This window comes from Protopterus annectens, chromosome 13.part0, assembly GCF_019279795.1.
Source record: "Protopterus annectens isolate FY-2018-M chromosome 13.part0, PAN1.0, whole genome shotgun sequence".
Classification (NCBI taxonomy): Eukaryota; Metazoa; Chordata; order Ceratodontiformes; family Protopteridae; genus Protopterus; species Protopterus annectens.
The window spans coordinates 171,340,629-171,361,768 of record NC_056747.1 but is presented as its reverse complement, the minus strand read 5'-3'; the positions used below and the strand labels follow the sequence as shown (position 1 = coordinate 171,361,768).

The 21,140-nt window shown below is 36.9% G+C and overlaps 1 protein-coding gene across 1 annotated transcript in view; it reads left to right on the top strand.

Moving 5' to 3' along the window:
• The first annotated feature begins 13,156 nt into the window (after positions 1–13,156).
• The window catches only part of ARHGEF18 (Rho/Rac guanine nucleotide exchange factor 18), a 2,448,098-nt gene continuing 2,440,114 nt past the window's right edge, over positions 13,157–21,140 (top strand). The window contains exon 1 of the mRNA XM_044090748.1: positions 13,157–13,293. Within this exon, the coding sequence (XP_043946683.1) occupies positions 13,218–13,293 (76 nt within the window). The 5' untranslated portion in view covers positions 13,157–13,217. The remainder of the gene's footprint in view (positions 13,294–21,140) is intronic.

Here is a 21,140-nt window from a genome sequence, read left to right as displayed (position 1 = left end):
GTCCAGTCAAACACACCAGGGTTTGGCATTCACTGGTCATAAATGAGGGCATGTTACTCTCTTCAGCAAGTGACATAACTTGTCAACATTTCCCCCTGCCCTTGAAGCAGCTCTCCCATGCGGTGTCAAGATTCTACAGGAGTCTCTACAACGAGACTATGGACGTGGGTATATTCACATATACCACCCCAAAGGAAAGGTGAACTGATGATGCCACGTCACTCTTTCCTTCCTTTTACCAGCTCCAGCAAGTTTGCAAGCTACCAAATGAGCTGAGGTCACACAGTCATATTCAGAGTTTCACTGCCGTCCACCAACAGGGCTAGCTGTGAGTTTGGAATATGAAATAGTTAGAGATCTGGTGTTAAATATACATAATGTCTGTAGTGTAGGGCAGGTGAAAGGCGAGTCTTGATAGTGAATCATCCAGTGATTTGTAGGAATGTTGGTCTTATTCAGGTTAAACTGCCAAGCACTAAGCAGTATTGTTTGGGAGCAATGCCTTCAAGGAAGTTGCTTATATAAACAGTTCATGTGAGAGCGAGATTTAAAAAAACGCCAGTAGTATAGAGGCCATGGATGTCGTATGAACAAATAAGTCAGTCTGGCTCATGGTCATTGATTTTTGGTGAACAGTCTATAGTGCTATCTGTGATATGCCTGGAAACTATTGGCAGTGCCACATTACATGTTGAGGTCACTGGACTTAGGCTGTGGTGTGATTGCTAAAGTGTCTGTAAAGCTGTATTGTGGGACATGAACCATGATTCAGGAGTCACCATAGGATATGAGTGCTGTTTTCAAACCCAGTCTAGAGGATAGGGTTTACAAGATATGAAAGAAATTAACTTTGGGGGAGGGGCTATATCAGTGGTGCCAGAGTTTACTTCTACACCCCCACTAGTTAGAATGAATGTGCTGCATATTAGCAGATCCCTTAGTCATGCTGAAATGTATTTGCCAGCTCAGACCAGTAGAGTCTGACTTGAATATTGAAGAATTTCTGTTACAGAAATCAGTTTGACTACTAGGGATGTAGCTCTTGATTAAAATGACTTTTGCTCAGAAGTTTCAAGTGTGAAAGTATCACAGGCTACAATATTGAACAAAGGGGTTTAATATATAGGAGAAGGAAAAGTCAACTGGTACAATGGTAGTAATAAGGTTAGGGGAGTGCAAATATATTGTAATGATTTTCACATTGTTGATAAGTTAATAGGTACTTAATAAGCTACTGATCTGTGATGATCTTAAGAAGCCTAGCCTTATACTTCCATTGCAGTTTTGAGCTATTTATTTTATGTACAAATAACCTAGAGACTGGCAAAACAATAATATGTTGGGACAATTACATGTTGCCCTTATCCAGGAGTGACAAGTGTGCTGAACCAGGGGTGAATTTGCAGTTACCTATCCATTTGTCTAAATTATATTTGCATGGAATAAACTCTACTTTGCTTTATGTGGAGTAGATGACAATTCTATAGAAGCAGAATTTTCTATGATCCATACCACTCTGTCTGAAATATTCTATTTATGTTGCATATGAGATTGAGATCTCTTGAACTGGTGTTTTCATCACAATTGAATGTGTAACTGGTCTGACAGAATTGGGTCTGTTGAGGTTGTTTACAGGAGACCGACATTTTGTCTTCATAGGTTGTATGATGTCAAGATGAGGGACAAGGCTTTGAGAGTCTACATAGTTTTTCTGAAGTCAACCTTGTTATGTAAGTAGGATCTGTCCTTAATGAATCTTAGCTGTCTTGAGTGGAAGGGTCTGTAAGTTACGAACACAAGAAAATCACCCAACCAAGGTGGAAGTAAAACTGAAAAACAAAAATAAAAAAAAAAAAACACTGCCAACCAAAAAAAATTATTAAGTGCTTTTGTCTTATACATAAATACAACTTCAAATACATTTAGTAACCAGCAGCGCATTTCAATTTAAAAAGATGAATCATACAATCAGATACGTAAAAAGCATATATATACACAAGCACCAATAATTTGGATTCAACAATAAAGCCATAAAATTGGCTAAATTAAATAAATAGATCCCTTATAAATAATCTTATAAATTCATAATCTATTCATATCCCTTGTTTAAAAAGCACTTAAATGTTTATCATTCATCCTTTGATGCCAATCAGATTTTAAACAAATTTCCCATTTAGCTTCCCTAATCTGTAATCTGTTCCTATAATCACCCCTTGTAATCACATGGTTCTTGGTCAATGCCCATAAACAAGACTTGTTTCTTTAAGCCAGTACACTTAAATATATGTCTGTACGGGGCATTGTTAATATCTTTCCTTTTAATGTCATAATAGTTTTCCCTTATTCTAGTTAATAACTTCCTAGTAGTCATGCCAACATAGTAATTGCTACAATGTACACAAAATTCAAGCTACACCAATCCTGTAGAATTATAAGTATAATCGACACGACAATAAATTACCCTGTTCAGATGTTCTAGAAACAAAAAAGAGCTTTCATATATCTAAACACCATTTGCAGATTCTACAAGCAAAAAAAACCTGCTTTTTATTGGCAATAGAAAAATGTACTTTTGTACTATTAGTTTGCAATAAACTTTTGAGATGTATTCCTTTTTTATAAGTAAAAGGAATATTGATTACCACAGTGGCCAACTCAAAATCACCCGTAATATTTTTAATATTTGCACTATTCAATAACATGTCAAGGCTAAAAGAGTTAACATAAAAAGCACTATCCATCCTTATTTTCATTATTGGTAAATCACATGTACGATATTAGGGGGTACACAGAAGTTATTTTACTAAACATTCCTTCCACAGTCTTATTCAATAGCTCTAAACAATATTCCCTGTCTTTAAACAACATGAAAGCATATTTAATCCATTCACAAAAACATAGACAGGCATAATCTGTCTCTTGGGGATGTTGCTTTTCATATAAACAGGATGATTACTTGTGAAATAGACATAACTGTTGAGAAAAGTATTCTTAAAAGGTATTTTACTTTCATAAATCTGATTTGTCGCATCCATAGTTAAGACAATATCTAAAAAAGTTATGGTAATACCCATAACACCCAAAGAAAACTCTAAAAAACTAGTACTACTGTTTACATTATGAATTAAACTATTTCATTTTTTCTGAACTGAAAAGAGATAGTGGAACTCTGACAAGCTTTAATTATGTCCACAACAAAAGGAAGCTACTAGATAAAGGTCCAGCACACAAAAAAAAAAATAAACATGGTGGTCTTGCATTTCTTAAGCATTAATTATGTCCCGTTTGCAAGCATCATAAAACATTTGCAAACTACCAATTAAAAGTGGATTAAAAACAGATGGCTTTTTAAATTTTCCAAATGTCCTAGTGTTATCCCTAAATGTATAACTTAAACTAAGTTTACACCAAAACAACTTAAAATCAGCAATAATGTTAGTCAGGTTCTTCTCAACAGTAAGTTCACTGGAAAATCCTAAAACAAATAAGCATAAGTGTTTAGTGGTAAACTGATCATTAGAATAATTGAAAATGAAGTCCATGTTCATAGTGGGAAAAACACTGCAAAATCTAATTCTTTTCTCATTTGTTGTAAATGGCTCACCCTCTCTCTCCAGTTGAAAAATTCAGTCTGGCGATTTACATACAAATGTACCATTTGTCCTTTGTTCAAGAAAACCTGGTGGTGGTGGTGTTTTCCTGCTAATCTGTCTGAGCTCCTTGGAAAAATTTGCAATTTGGAATCTAAAAAAATCATCATGGTTATGTGACAGACTACCTGACCCAGGGGGCTCAGAACTAACATTAGAACTTCCATCTTGAAAGACTGAACAAGAAGAGAAAAGCAGTCCCATTAGCATACACTGTTACATCAAGTTGTATTTTGTTGTTCTTCCTTTCAGTGATAGTTTTGGTGTAAATATTGATAGAAATAAAAATAGTTTCATATTCACTGGGATTAAAACTGCCCAGACTATGAATTTGTGAACTAATATCTATATTGTCTTTTTTTATTAATTCTATAATTCTATAATTATCCTTCTCATAGCCTTACAGAGGAGGTTGGTCAGGCGTATGGGTCTACTAATTTTTGAGTCCGCTGAACCCCATCTTTGGGCACCTTTGGCCAAGGAATAACTGTTGCTGCCCTCCATTCATACACATGAAGCATGTTCTGTGCCTGATATTGATAAACCTCTGTAGGGGGGGTCTGACAAGTCATGTATCAGGCTAACCAAAAGGCAACCTATGAACCTGGTATGTTGTCCAGCTGCAAGTAGTATTCTTGACATTTGATAACACCTTGACGATTCAAAGGGGGTGTACATGCGAGTATGTGCTCTGAGAATACTGGAGTGGAGAAGGACGGGAGTGAAGTTTGAGTTAAATTTATCTGCCGAGAATCAGATACCAACGATAGCCAAGGGAAAGGTAGTCAAAAACTTATAACAAAAAAAAATATATATATTCTACAAACCACCAGTCACAATTTATTGAAAAACAGTAAAAAGATAGATATGTACAATAAAATGGTTAAATGCTTTTGCCCATAAATTACACCAGGACTTCATCAGAACTGTCAAGTTAAAAACTGTAATGTTTATATACCACCAATTACAAATGTCACTCATTCTATATAATTATTTCATAAAGTTGTATCTACTCCAGTCAATAAATAGCATACATGAATGTTAAAAAAAATCAAACCTAGTTACTGAAAATGCATAACATCACAGACTCATTTAAAATTCACATATTGAGTACATAAACTATGCAATAAATATACTGATGTGTTCACATTTTTACCTGTCTCAGTTTAAGAGCACTATCAATAGAGCTAGTTTCATTTGACCCTGGGAATCTATTGGCTATAATAATAAGCTGCCGCCTGAACTGTAGCAATTAGAAATTTAATTTCCAGTGTCCCCCTCTCATATCACTATAGACAGAATCCAAATTCCAAAATTTAAAGTAATGTTCAGGAAACTCAATAATATGTCTAGCTTAAGTGTTATGTGGGTTCCTTGTCTTGATGTTGTATATATATTCATATAACTGTCATTTAAATGATCTCTCAGTCTTTATAAAATCCCAGGCATAGTTGGCAACAAGCCATATATACTACCCTTTTTGAACTGCAGCTATAATATGCTGCTTATTAAACCACTACTTCCCACTGATGTTTATCTTGTCCCCCTCCATAATGAACCTACATTGCATACAAGTACCAAGCTTATATGTGCCTTTCTTGTTACCCCTATGGTAGCCCAAATTGGACAATTGTCCTTCCAATATATTTTTTTATATTCCTTTCTTTTTTGTATACAATCCTAGGTTCATTGCCAACAGTTCTACACATATCTTCATCTGTTCTGAAAATATTCCAATCATAATCATTCATGAATGCTGAGTAGATACAACTTGAAGAATTAATTAAATAGAATCAGTGACATTTGTGACTGATGTTATATAAGCCTTGTATTTTTTAACTTGACTGCTCTGATGAAGTCCTGTTGTAAATTATGGACGAAAGCACTTAACTGTTTTATTGTACATATCTATTGTTTTATTGTTTTTTGATAAATTGCAGTTAGTGGTTTGTATACGCAATTGTTTTATTTTTTTTGGGTTATATATATTAAATTTGCCTGCTGGTAGATTGGCAATGTCTCCTAAGTCGGAGTGTGTGTGATGATATTTACTGTTAGTTCTGTACAGGCTGGGCACTGTTTCTTTGGTTTCTAACATTGTTAAAGAAGGCTTTCTGGTTATCCTTCAGCTGAGTGGTGATTTTTACCTCATATCTGACTTTGACTGATTTGAACAGCATCTGGAGCTCCCTGTTTAGTTTAGCAAAAGCATTTCTGGCATCTAGAAATTAAATTTATTTTTGCATGCAGTGAGTTTTTTTTTTATTACAGCACCTATTTATGTTAGGGTTCCACTTCAGGGGGTTATTTTTAAGGTTGGTGTTGTATTAATTTCTGAGGGAGACTGATACATCTGTTTTAACTATTTACATGTGCATAGAATTTGCCAGTAAAGGATTCTGCATAACCAGTGAAGTCATCACAATGGAAGGGGCTTTTGAATTTAGCCAGGTCCTCACTCCATTTTAGCAGATTAGCTTTCACATTATCTGTGAGCACAAAGATACGGGAAGTTGCTTCAGGCTTTGGTCTTATGGTGAATGTCACTGATTTGAGGTCTGATTTGACCAGGGAGGAAGTCATAATTGCTGAGGAGCAAAGCTACCCCATATTTATAAGGACCAAATCCAGGATTTTGTTGCTCCTGATTGGAGTATGGACTGTGCAGTCCAGAGAATTTGTACTGATGAAGCCCAGAAATTTCTGGGCGCACATGTTTGTGGATGTTTAAGTCCCCCAGTTTATGGAGTAGTAGTTGAAGTCTGCTAGTAAAATATTATTTGGCTTAATACATAGGTATTCCATACTAATTAGGAGGTGTGGGCTTTGGGGGATATTGAGGGGTCCTGTATGATTTGATATGGTAAGGAGGGGTTTGTTAATTGTAAGCTGGATGTGGACATGGAGGAGTTTCAGGTTGTTATCTTGTCTAATGAGTCTGGAGATGAAATATTTTTTAATAATATGGAGAGCCCACTGCCTTTAGTGTCTTCTTCTAATGTGGTGGGTCTGAACACATAATAGGCATTGTAGCCCTGCACTGATGATATGCTTTCAGTGGTCTTGAACAAGGTCTCTGTGATGATGCATATATTGTTGTTTTCCAGGGTATGAAGTGTTTATAGGGACTGAAGCATTTTATTAAGGTGCCTAGCTTTGAGCATCAATAACTTAATGTTATCTGTTTTTGATTTGTTTATGTTGGGAGCTTTAGAAGACTGACATTAATTAAAAAAGACACTATGGGGGTGGACACAGATTTTGCCAATATACAAAGGCCTTGTGGGGTGATGGTGAGGTGCAGGCCATCTCTAGCAAAGTAGTTAGAACTGTCTACCATCTCTTCCCAGGCTGATATATATATATATATATATATATATATATATATATATATATATATATATATATATATATATATATACACACACAGAGAAATAGTACCCCCTTTTAATAATACACACAGAGAAATAGTACCCCCTTTTAATAAGCCAATTGTTGAAAATTATCTTGTGGAAGTGATTGGCAGTTAGGATGAATGGAGTGATGTTGCTAATTAACTAGGTATGCCTAAGGCCAGATGAAAGGAAGTGATTTTATAATACATCATCACATAAGAGTGATGGATGTTATGTCTCTTTCACAAGCATCATAAAATATTTGCAAAGTACCAATCAAAGGTGGATTAAAAACACATGGCTTTTTAAGCATTCCAAATTTCATAGTGTTATCCTTAAATGTATAACTTAAATTTAGCTTACGCTCAAACAACTTCAAATCAATGATAATGTTAGACAGATTAATCCAGTACCCATTTAATACTCAAACTCAGTGGCATCCCTGAGCATACATATGGTGTGGCAAAAGAGAACAATTCTGCCCCCCCCCATGTCAGATGAGAGGAAATGACGTAACCATTCCTTGTCACATAAGGGTGCAATGGAGGGTGGGTGGGTTATGTAGTAGGCAGTGACTGCACTAATTATATTTTGAGCTGAAGGCAAATCGATGCATGAGTGTAGTCCATGCAAGAATATTGTGAAAGAAAATTTAATTAGCCAAAAACACCAACGCTTGCCTATATGCGCACACCAGGACTGGTGAGCAGTCTTATGCCCTACAGGATGTTCAGACCAACTAGTACTGTTAACAAAATAAGACATAAATACAGAAATACAAAGAAAAGCAAGCACTTAACGGTTGTTCTTGCAGTCTGAAACAGACGATAAAAATAATGTTTCCTCAAATGTAACCTACATGTACTGTGTCATAGGTGAGCTGGTGATGTACCATGTTATAGGTGAGCTGGTGATGTACCGTGTCATAGGTGAGTTGGTGATGTACCGTGTCATAGGTGAGATGGTGATGTACCGTGTCATAGGTGAGATGGTGATCTTTCATGTCGCCTGCAGATGTTTGTATCTGTATTATCAGAAACATACTGAATCCTTTTCTGTTGAAATATCATTTTAATAATAAACACATCATTATACTCAAAGAATGCTAAAAAACTCTTTAATCCAAACTTTAATTTTAGACAAATTATTGTCTCCACAACCAGACCAGTCAGTCACCTGACAGTAATATAATTCTCAATTTACTTCACTAAATCGACCAAATAACACTGCTGGCTGAGTAGTGCACTCACTGTTCTTTTTAATGGCCAATTCTATCTTTGGATCAGACACTTTTCAAATAAAGTAAAACCCCTTGATCAGACCATTACCCTTTGATAGGTTATCAACAACCATAAATATTACTTCACTTTGGAAATGGAACGTACTGACTAGGGCTATTTTTCACTGTATTCTGGTCTGAAAATAGTGCTCCAGAAAGTAAAAATGATCAACCTTTCATGGCACAGAGAGATGTTAATATTGATCATTGACTTGTAATTCAGTTATGATAATAAAGTTATGGACTCAGTTAATGACAAAGTTAATAGAACATCTAAATTACTACCAGTTTTCATGCTGAATAAACGTTGACATAATATTAATAAAGTTAAAGAGAATAATATTTATTTGTGTAATTTCCAGCATATGAGGAGACAGAAATAAATTGACATATTTGCACATGATAGTAGGGTGAATTCTTTGTGTTATGTTTATTCCATACCTCTCAACTGTCCACATTTTCACAGAATGTCCAGATTTTTGCTTCATATTTTTTGTGTGCTCTTTATAACATGTATGATTTTCTGACAAATCACTGAGGACTGAAGTCACTGAATAATGAAATACATTTAAGTTTCAGACTTCATATCCTTCATAAAAATGCATACTAACACAAATCCTTTTAATCTGGCAACTTTCTAAGTTTATAAGAGTAATATTTAAAATCTGGGGTCAGTATTAGAACATCAAAAGTTTAATGGTTTGAATCACTAAAGGTCGACCTTTAATGATCGAACCATTATAATTTCGAATGTTCAGGAAAAAATACATTTAAAAAAAAAAAGAAAATCTAAAGGGTGTAGGCAGGGGGGCAAGCCCACCTGCACCCCCCACACCCCCACTACTTAAATGTACCAACTGCACTACATTGAAATAAATGGAAATATCCCCTTATGGAGATTTCCATTTACCCGTTCGATGTTTTGCACTTTCGCTATTCTCGTGTCGACAATGTTGGATTCGACATTGTCGGCTTTCGAGAATATATTAGGTAACCTAAAATTTGACCCTATTTTTTGGCCTTTCACCCCCCCCTCATTATTATAGGCTTTGTCTAGATTTCCTGCACTAAGAGGTTGAGAAGTACGGTTTATTTCCTAGGTCAGGGGTCAATAAGGTATTTGATAGTAAACCACAATATAATAATCTGCTATAGAGAGAAGTAATGGGGCAACATTTTTTATAGTTGCATAATAATTAATTTAGTCTGGCACAGTATCATAAAAAATTATAAACTGGAATGCATTCTGTGTGAAATGTCTTCTGTTTATCTGTGTGGGGGGTTGCCCAGTACACTGGTTTGTCTGAAGAAGTCTGAATGTTGATGAAAGTGCTCAACCAATAAACTTTGTCACTGTTCAGTAATTTCTTTTAGTATAGAATGTTGTTCCACAACCTTGTTTGGTTATTGGTGTGTCATGCATTCAAAAGACATGTCATAGGTGAACTGGTCATCCTCCATGTTGACTGCAGATGGTTTTAGATGTAGATGCATTTCCTTTGGTACTGGACCCCCCCCTCTCTCTCTCTACACACACTTGTATAATGAGGTGTGTGACGGAGTATGACAAGGTACATTAATGACTAGTCTGTTGTTCTTGTAGTACATTGATGCTTGTTTACTTATGCTGCTGCATTGCTTTGGAATCAGCATCCAGTGAGTGCTGGACCTTCTTATCTGGTATGAGATTTTTTTTTTTACCTGATGTAGCATTTCAAGTAGGTGGTGTGTTTTGATCTACTTCGGTATGAATTTCTTACGTAATGTTTATGTCCAGTGTTGCCATAAGATGCAGTGTTTAATGGTCTGCAGGAGTGTGGTGAGACCTAAAATGGTCTGATTTAGAGATCATGATGACTAAAACAGAAACACTTTTCTATGTGCTGATTACACAGATTTTGTAACAGGAGAGTCATTTAAGCTCAAGAGTTAGCATCCTAGTTTTCAAATACTGGATATTAAATGAAATGTAGAACTTTCTTAACCAAGATTGTGGTCAAATTCTCAGTTGCTTCTGTAGATTAAAATTAAATGAGTTATTATTGTGTCTGCATATTAGGTAAATTAGGGAGCCAGGCTTGTCTTCAAAACACTAGTGAATATCACTCATTTATGTTATCACTAATGTATCACTGTCTTGCTTTTTCCCAGAAGGAAGAGTTGGCATTATGTTGGGGTTTACCATTTCCCCATTTTGGTGTGACCTTGAAGCTGGTACATATAAGTAGTGGGAGTATGGTGGTGCAGGGGGGCTTGCCTCCCAACAAGAATCCTTTTTTATTGTTGTGATGCTAATGCACTGGCCCAGTAATCAAGGAGCCTCAGTCCTCACCACTGGCAACAGTGGGAGATGTACACAATGGGAGGATGACAAGTATGCACACAGTAAAATACAATTTTCCTTAAGAGCACACAGAGAGTTAGTCTGGAGTTGGTTTCTTCTTCTTTCTCCAGATCCCCAGTAAGACTCCCAACTGGCACAGCTATAAGGTTGAGATCTCAGCTGAGTGGTCAAGCCAAAGCCTCCAGCACCCTCTCTGTCCAACCAGTGCTTTGTGTCCCTGCCTAAGTAGCTGACACACACACACACACACACACACACACACACACACACACACACACACACACACACACACACACACACACACACACCTGGGAAAGGCTGGCACAGGTTTACTAGCTATGCCCCCTTCTGCCCAGACTATAAGGTAGTTATCCCTGCCACCAACCACTCTTTATCAGCTACTGTAAGGCCCTTACAAAGGGTGTCCAGTCCTACTGTGTAATGTTACTATTATTCAAATGGTAGTTTTGACCAAGACTTGCAAGGCTATTTAGGAATGGCCTGTACAGTGTCACCAAATACATATGCAAGTACTTTAAGAGCTTAAATATGTCTCACATATATCAGCCACAAAGATAGGTTTAAATATATTTAATAATAAACAATAAAAGAACAAGACAATACTCAGAAAACAATCACAATTACTTCAGAATTCAAAATCATAGGAAATATTTTAAAACAACATTGCAGGACAATCTCAAATAAATACAGAAAACATCTAAACTAATCTTTACTGTATTCCTATCTATATCTAAAAGAGATACTATGCCCTGAATCTTACTTACAGCAAGTGCAGATGTGATGATAAATGGGTGTTTCCAGGTGAAAGACAAAATACAAAATGCACAGTCTCTCTCTGAGAGAGTTCTTAAATTAATATCAACCATTACTGCTGGGTTAGCTTGGATGACATCACTCTTTGTCACCTGACTTCAGTTTCCAGGCTAAACAGGAACTTAACCGAATTTAACACCTGTGTGTGAGAAATACATATCTCTCAGAACTGTACAGCTGCTAGGAAGTCATAAACCAGTTAAACACTTTACATGTTAAGCCTAGTAATTACTTCTCTCCAAGACAATAGAAAAAACTTCTAGCTGTAGACATCCTGTCTCCTTGCTGCATTGAAACTAAGTTTTATAGCACATTGTAAAGCACTTAACTTACAAAACTTCAAGAAAATAAGTTGAAATTAACGTTCTATGTTCCAGCAGGTTTTGCTGTAGTTACATTCCTGAAGCTCAGTAAATAACATACAGTTCTGTATAAATCATATCAATATTCACAAATGATATAAAATTATTTACAAAAATTCCAGATAGCTGGGCTGGCAGTGTCACAGTTGTCATATATATATATTTTTTTACTTCTGAATGCTGTTTGCACTTATGAGGTTTCATTTGAGTGAGGTCATCACACATAGGTCACTTACTTGTCAAGGAGCCAGCCAACTGATTTTCCAAATTTAGCAGACAATAGAATTTGTATACTTCTGCTTGTGACTGAAAGAATTCTAACATATTTGTAGAATTACAAGCATCTGATCTTTCACCCTATTTTAATGAGGTATATTACCTTACCTCACAGTGCTATGCTTGCTGACACTGAATGTGGATGCACGCACCTGCCTCCATATACTGGCCACCACTACGCATATTAGACCATACTTCATAGCAAAGCAAGTGGCTGGCACGATGCAGTAGCAGTGTACCACAACAGAGTCTCAGACCAGTGCTACAAGGGAAGTAAACACTTGTATAACAGTATGTGGGACATAATGGCAATTGTGATCAAGGCAGCATGCCTTCTGAAAATAAGAAACAAACTCCGATGTATGGGGGGTTTGTAAAGTGGATGTGGCACTGGAAATGACTGTGAAAGAGGAAGTTACCCACTCTCCTTGTTAGGACAAAGAAAGAATAGCTATAGTCCACATTTTCATGCTAATAAGTCATGGACCCTCTAAAAAATGACTGGAGTGACAGAAAGAGAGAACTGGATTCCCTTCTATAACTAGGTGCATTAGTTAGCGTTAACTGCAATAGTAAATATGCAAGACTAGTAAAGAGACAGCATGGCATATTATACAGTAAATGCTGCCAAATAATATACTATAATGCTGACAAAGTGAAAAAAGCAGTGATGACACTGACTTTACTGACATGACAGGGGCACATAGCATTTTTGTTTAGTACTAGTTTAGTTTTTGCCAGCCCAGATTTGTTTGTCTGTTATTCTCTGTGACCAAAACAAATATTAACATGCATGTGAAAAGCAACTGAAAATAAAAATTACTTAGATGTAAAACAGAGATAATCTGTAGAGAGACAGCTAAGTCGTAGTCTCCTTTTTTTCCTCCGGTCCTGCTGAATATGTGAGGTTACAAAAAACATTTACACTCACACTCCCACTTTTGTCAGCAGCTCCTAATCTGGGCTGCAGTAAATTCCATGCTCCATCTCTCTTCCAATACTCTGCTCTTCTTCTGTCTTCCAAAGCTAACAAGACACTGTGTGCATCTAAATCTGCGGAATATACACAGACCACACATGGCAGACTCTCCTTTAAATCATTCCTGGCCATCTTTTTCAAAATTATGGATGAAACGGTGGTCTTTTAAGCGAGGTACTGAGTCATTTTCTTTTCATGTATGTTTTAATCTGTGATTCGCATGTATGATTTTCATTATAGACATTAAGTAGCAAATTTTGCAAAGTAAACATTTTAATAGCTCTTGTACATGTTATTTTTGCTAAATGTAATCATTTTAGTAGCAACTCATGATCGACTTCTTATGCACATAAAGCATACTTGTCTTTCTTTCTGAACACCATCAGTCTTTTTGAGACTGAAACAAGCACATGCCCTACCATGCATTGCTTAGTTTAAGCTGTCCGCTGTAAAATAAACTATTCCATTTGCTGCATCTCTACACTGGACACATGCAATAAATATCAAATGTGTCAAGTCACAACTAAAGAAAAGTGTAACATCATTCTAATGGAAATCATGTCATGAATGACTACAAAAAAAGGGCGCTTCTTGAAACTCATATTGTTGATGAATGTGAAACGTACATTAAACTAAAGGGCCAATATAATGAAGGTCTTTCACAATTTAAAGTAAAAGAAACAGGGAAAAATGTGTTTTTGTTTATGTTCTATTCAGCTGTTCCAGTCAAACTTATGTCATAATGTAGAAGTGGTCCATTTGATTTATTTTGCCATTAAAAGGAATTATGCCAGAGATAACATTGTAGTTCAATGTTGCTGGAATAATCTTACGTCTTATTTGCACAGATCATAGGCCTTTAATCCAAGAAGAAAAAGAAAATGCCTCTCTCTTAAGTGAACTGCGAACATTACGGCATTTACGATAAACATTTGTGGCACTTTTATCTACATAACAAAATCTTGTATTGCACGAATCTCTTTAGACTTTGTTTATGGAAACACTATTTTCAAGCTTTGTCATGAAGGAGTAGATTTACAAAGTCACTAATTCTTTATAATATAAATAGCTATCAACAAACTGAGCATTTAAGGTAAATTGAATGAGCTGCATTTGGCAGATCTGTGGTTTACACTGTTTGTCTTACAACTTTTAATACAATGCTGTGTATCCCTGAGTAAGTCTCATAATCACACTAAAACCCCCAAATATTTATCTTATCATGGGTTTAGCACAGTTAATGCAGGATATACAAATAAATAAAATACAGTGCAAGTAAAAAATACTCTTAAATGATGATTAACAATAGCATGTCAGACTGTGACGGTTTTATTTCATATGACATTCTATGAGATATTAAGTTATTTTTTTGTCTTTAGTTGCATCATTATATTTTTATTCATTTTACTTAATTTCAGCATACAACTGTGCAAGTTTGGATAAGGTACTGCCATTTTATCTTTAATTCATATTCTGTGGTATACTATAATACAGATTTTCATTAGGAAGGAACAATAGGAACCCTATTTAAAAAGTGCATTATACACAATGAGTATATGCAGTCCACATTTTCTAAAGCTCTGTTTAGCAGGATCCTAGAATCATAAGACTTTCTCAAGACAATTCAATCTTGCAATCATATGCACTTTGCCAGTGCTCACCATCAGTGTACCCTCCCCTTCTCAAGAGGGCTAGACCAGTCTAACCCAGGGAAAATATTATGGGTTCCCATCCAGTCATCCATGTTCTGTTGGAAGTATAATGGACTATCACACTGTTTGGCTTCCAGGAAGATTCTGTTTCACAAGTGGGGGGGGGGGGGGCACAGTGTGACAAATCTGTCTGTCCTTTTACATTCCCTACAAATATACTTTATAATTTTATATCTGACTCAACCAGAAGACATATCTTACAAGGGCAATATACCTGACGCCACTTTCATTGAGAATAAGTTATTTTAAGTCAACTATTTTACAATAGTATAATATTGATGGGGCACCTCTGTTTTATACCATGCCTTTACTACAGTTCTTAGAAAAGTTCTCGGACAGCTTTCACCGGCATTCCTTAAGCTGCTTTACTTTCCAACTGTTTTAGTGCATGACCACTTTGTTCTTTAGAACAGTGCAGAGATTCATATCCTAAGATTCAAGCCCCTAGGGATAATTAGTTCTTCAGAAACTGTATATTTTGCATGCAGGCAAACATTATATTGTGTATAACCATATATGTGCTTGACTTATGGCACTCTTCACTGCATTTTAAAAACACTGCCTCATTGCAGTGTCAGATTCTATGATCTCATCTTTACTTGGACACTCCCCACATTTTACGAAACAGTAAAATGAATTCACACTGGCACACAGAGTGGTTTTAATCAAAGTCATCATCTGTGAAGTTTCATTATGTAGTTTGCTGACAGGATGATAACTGCAGGACACACAAATTTACAACATCTGCAACTAATTACTGTCGGGTGGGGGGCCATATATGATGTCACTGTTTTGGCATTGCTTCTCCAAAACAAATATCTTGGAAACAATGAGTAAAGTGCAACAGTCTGATACAACCTCCTCTGCAAAATAATAAATCAAGCAAAGGGATGAATGCAAGAGATATTAAGACTTTAAAGGACTTCAGCACAAACCTGATGTTCTGATATAAAACTTTAGATACAGCACATGCAAGACTTCACGTCACATAAATTATCTGTTAGTGCACATTCTGTGACTTTACGTTACTTGAGAAAGAAGCATTAGAATGGCAGTGTTATAAATCTTATGTACAGTATATATGTGTGTGTGTGTGTGTGTGTGTGTGTGTGTGTGTATATATATATATATATATATATATATATATTACTGTTATGCAGAGAAATTTCTTAATTTGAGTCACAAAGTTAGATTCTTGGAAGTAGCACTGTATTTTAACATAATCAGCTGCTATGCAATATTGAGGATGCACATCTCATATAATTACAAGACACTTTCTTTAAAATCAGAAAACTTTGCAAACAAACTTGTAGCATTGCTAGAGAAGGAAGGCAAATGTCCACAGACTTATGAGGTTGCCAGTTCTTATTTAGCACTTGTCTTTATTTCATCTCTGGCATAAGAAATGTGACCTTAGTTGTCATTTGGTAAACGCTTTGAACAGTGAAATGTACCATTAGCTGTGAAAGTTAGTAGCTGGGATTCATAGAGAAACTGCAACGTATGCACATGCCATTGCAATGAAACTGAGTATATGCAGCTAGGCAGCAATTCATAGAACCGTGTAGCACTCTGGGGCAATAGTTTAAAAGGCTAGAGGAAAAGCTAAGTAAATGACACTATAATGACATTTCAAATGAAGCAGAGCAGTGACTATAGTCTAATAAGTGCAAAATGACTTGCAAATGAGGAGAAGTGAAAGGCTATTTGTAGTTGTCAGATGCAAAGCCATCTAGGCTTTTGCTTTTGAACATAAAATCATAAAGCCTATTGGAATTTGTAGAGCTGCAAGCAATATGCTTGGAGAAGCTGTGGCTGTTGTACTGTTGCTGCATCTTATCAACACTGATGACATTGTTCTAGTACTACAACATGGCGGCAAACAAACTTGTTCCTAACAAATGGCCACATGTATATGAGTACAGCTGTTTCCTTAACACAACAGGTAATAGAGCCACTACATGCATGTTTTTCTAATGCCAACCACCTGCTAGAAGTGCTGGGAACTGTGGAGGGCATCCATGTGGCATTAAAGGTCCCACTCAAAGAATGTTCCATCAACAGGAAGGTCTGCAATTCCATCAAGTGCCAGGTAGTGAGTAGCATGTAGGGGCACTAAACAATGCATCTGTGTATTACCCTTACAGTGCGCATGGTTCCCATGTATGACACATTAGTCATCACTATATATGTCTCCTGCACATTGACAGCCATTTAAGGTCACTAATAGGTCAGTATAAGGAGACTGGCTCACCCACATATCTAAAGTCACAGGCAGTATGTACATATTTCACCTCCCATGTCTCTACCTCCCCATGTGTCTCTGAAGTGTTGCAGGAAATGTAGGATATCCCCTCGGGTACATCTTGAAGTTGCAAATGTGAAGCCCCAAAACCATGGACAGATATCAATAGTACTACCCATGACTAAGCCAGAAATGTGGTAGTGGACATATCCGATCTGCTGAAATCCCAGTTCCAGTGCCTACACATGTCCGGGGAACACTGCAGTATGTCTTTGACATAGTCTGCTAGCTGTTCACAGTATGCTTCATGCTACACCTGAGAATAGGTTGTCCAGCCATCATAACTGGGCCTGGCTGTATACACAACAGGAGGATTTGTCACAACTCTCATCAAATCTGCAAGTAAAGACACATAGTGACAGCAAAAAGTGGCCATAACAAACATCCCCGGCTGTTGGTGTGCACAATATGGCAATGCAGATGACACAACCATGTTTATTTCATCTATGTGGGGCCTGATATGTATATAGTAATAGTGTGGTGTCTCACAGAACCATATGATTCATGAGGTGTTCTGTACAGGCTATGCCAGGCAGTGCATTGTAAATCACACTGTGCATCAAAGGTCTCTACTTGCAGTGCAAGAAAGAGGACTTTGTGAGTCACAACTACCATCACTTGACAGGTGCCCAGAAACAGATGGACTTTCCACACATCTAGGAGATGTGGGGCTATTGGTTAATGGAGGCAAAGATGTTCATCAGGAGAGAGGAAGTAATCAGTGTCATAGATGATTTCCTCTGCTGACCGAGTAAGGGACGCCCAAGTACCAGAGCACTGATTTTTTTTTTGTGTTGCCCTTCAGCTGAGGTGTACCTATCAGATGTCCAGATTTACACACAATTTCCATATTTTTGCCTCATATTTTTGTACTGTTCCACAAAAAAGGAAGGAATGAAGTCACTAAATAATAACATATATTTGAGTTTCAGACTTCATATTCCTCAGAAAATGCATGCCAACACAAATCCTTTAATTCTAGTAACTCAGTACATTTATAACAGCAATATTTAAAATACATCCCTATTTTAGACTTTAGACAGGAATATCATGGAGAATCAGATGATACGTATTTCAAGATTATGTACTAGAAACAGAGACTTTGAGATGGAAAAAGACAAACTGCAATATCACCTTCAAGAGAGATGATACACTAAAAAGGATACCATCATAAAATCTGACAGATTTGGTGGTACAGTATGAGGGAAGGCAAAGGACGTCCATATTTTTTCAAAGAAAAGTACAAACAAGGAACAAAAGGAACAAACCAAGAAAGGTCTTAATCAGAAAACACTTAGCTGCATGCTTACTTGTAGTACAGATTTGGCACAGGTGTGCAATATTATAAAAAAAAGTTTTGACCAATACTGACAGAGGATGAGAAATTGAAAAACATAGCTGAAGACACACCAAGGATTGTCTTTTAAAAACAAAAATAATATCAAGAGGGTGCCATCTTTTTGGTTTTCCTAAGAAACAACACATCATGAAAAAAGGACCTTTCAGATGTGGAAAATGCAAAGCCTGTCCTTTCATTGATACTACTAATTCCTTTCGACATCCTATTACAGGAATAGAGTATTGTTTTAAACACAGTTCCACTTGTAACACTAAACATCTAGTTTATCTAGCAACTTGTTTAAAGTGTCCGACCTACTATGTTGGAAAAACTGATCAGCAATTTAAGGATAGACTCTTATGTCATGTGTGAGACGTACACCATAAAGATAAGAAAAATGCTTTGGCTAATCATGTTTTATTACATCCACTACATTCTTTTAAATTTAAAGCCATTGAATGTGTTTATGAGGAAAATAGAGGTAGGGATCTCCTGAATCATACTGAAACAAGTGAAGTCAATTTGATTATAAATCTTAGAGCAGATCTCCATCCTGGCCTGAATGCGATAGTTCCGCTTAAACCATTCTGAAAGGGAGATGCCTCTCTTGTTTGTTGAAAAAGGAGGCTTGTCATTCATTCTATTATTTGATTAGCTGAAACTTGATTGGCTGGAAAGAAGGCATTAGCCTGAATGAATGATACTGATTGGTAGATTTTACTTTTATTCATGAAAATGAGAGCCTTACTGATAACGTTCTGATGAAAGCTACAGCAGAAAGTGCTTATCATGGATTTAAAGAGGCTCTTTACATTTCAAAGATTATGTTTACAAGTTTATTTAAGTTATTTTAACTGTGATTTATCAGTGGATTTCTGTGGTGGTGTGCTCCGGATTTCTTTTTTGTGCTATTTTAGACTTTGTCCAGATTCCTTGCTACAAGTTGGATAGGCATTTCAGGAGCATCAGGCAGCAGATTGTGGACCTGGGAGCTGGGGTGGAGGTGGGATGTATCTGGTAACATGGTGGAGGAGCAGACCTTTTTATTTTTCCTCTTCAAATGAAGAAATGAGGAGGCAGAGCACCAGTATGGGAATTAGTCCGAGGTACAACAAGCCAGCGATGCCTCTAGCCTATGTAATACATGAGCAGCACTCATTGCATGCTCCCTACTTTAGTTTGAGTGGAGCCACTGTATAAAATATGTAGTATAACTACTAACCTGTCTTGTCTCCATGTGAAATACATAGCATCCGGCCACTACCAGGACCCATATCTGTTCCTCTTGTATGATACATGTTCCTTCACTGTGTCCATCTAGGAATGCAAAGGATGACCCATCATCAGTAAGGGCTGCAGTTAGATTTTCTCCCCCTCCATCTGCAGTCCATTCTGCCACTATACTCCATATCTTCTGTTATGTCCACCTTATTCATACCATAGGTGTTTACTAGGCTAATGACCACTAGGGGCCTTTTTAAGCCTAGCCATGCATTCCAAATCTCTGACAGGTTCTGGTACCCTTGATAAGTGTAAGCAAGGGTTTGGGAAATGAAACATTTACAAGCAGGTGCCTGGAGATGAACCATTTACAGGCTGCCTGTGCACATTAGAGACATAGGCGCCAAACCAGGGATGAGTTTGTTGTTTTCCATCGAATTGTCCAAATTACATTTGAACTGGGTTAAGGAGAAACTCTGATTCGCATGAATGGGGTAGCCTGTTCCAGAGATAGGATACATACATACTTACATACCTGTCTCTCCAACAGGTCCTTATATGACAGGCAAGGTTTAACTCTTTAGAATGTGCAATTCTGGTGCGGTTTATTTTGTGGTTATACAGGAGGTCCACCACGGTGGGGTCTGACAATACCTTGTATATACCAGGCATAGATTCCCCCTCAAAAGCCTGTAGGAGACAGAATATAGGAATAGGGATTTGAATTGATCTGCATGGGACATGTTACTTATGCCCTGTACTCTTTTAGTGAGGAACCTCTGTGAACATTCCAATTGTTGGATGTGTATAGTTAGATACATACCAAATGGGGGATTGTACTCAATGATAGATCTGATGAATGCTGAATATAGTGAAATGATAACTTCCTTGCACCTAGATGTCATAACTTTCTTTATAAGTTGCACAACTTAGAATGGATTCCTCCCTACTGTAGACATGTGATGGTCAAATGCTAGATTACTGTCTATGTGTGTCACTAAGTCCCTAACTACTAGGTCTACTGTTAGGGGTGTATTGTCAACATGAAAGTTGCCAGGGGAGATGACTTCCAGAAAGATGCTACTATGCATTTCTTGGCATTTAGGTTTAGACTATTTCTCTGACAAACGTTACTTGTCTGTGTCAGCCCTTCCTGGAGAACAATAGTACTGATAATGCATTCTGTGACTGCTTCTAATTTGCAATCATCTGCAAATTTAGTCAGCCAGAGGCTGCTGACATTGACCTTGACTTCAGAGAAATAAAGGACAAAAGGGAGCAGTCCCAGGACTGATCCCTGAGGGACTCCACCTGTGACTGGCCTCTTTGTAGAAGCAGAATTCCCAATTCTAAATTTCTAGGTCCTGACTGTGAGCCAGCTGGTTATCTACAGAGTGACATAAGGGTTTATACCTAACTTCTTAAGTTTATCAACAATGCCGAA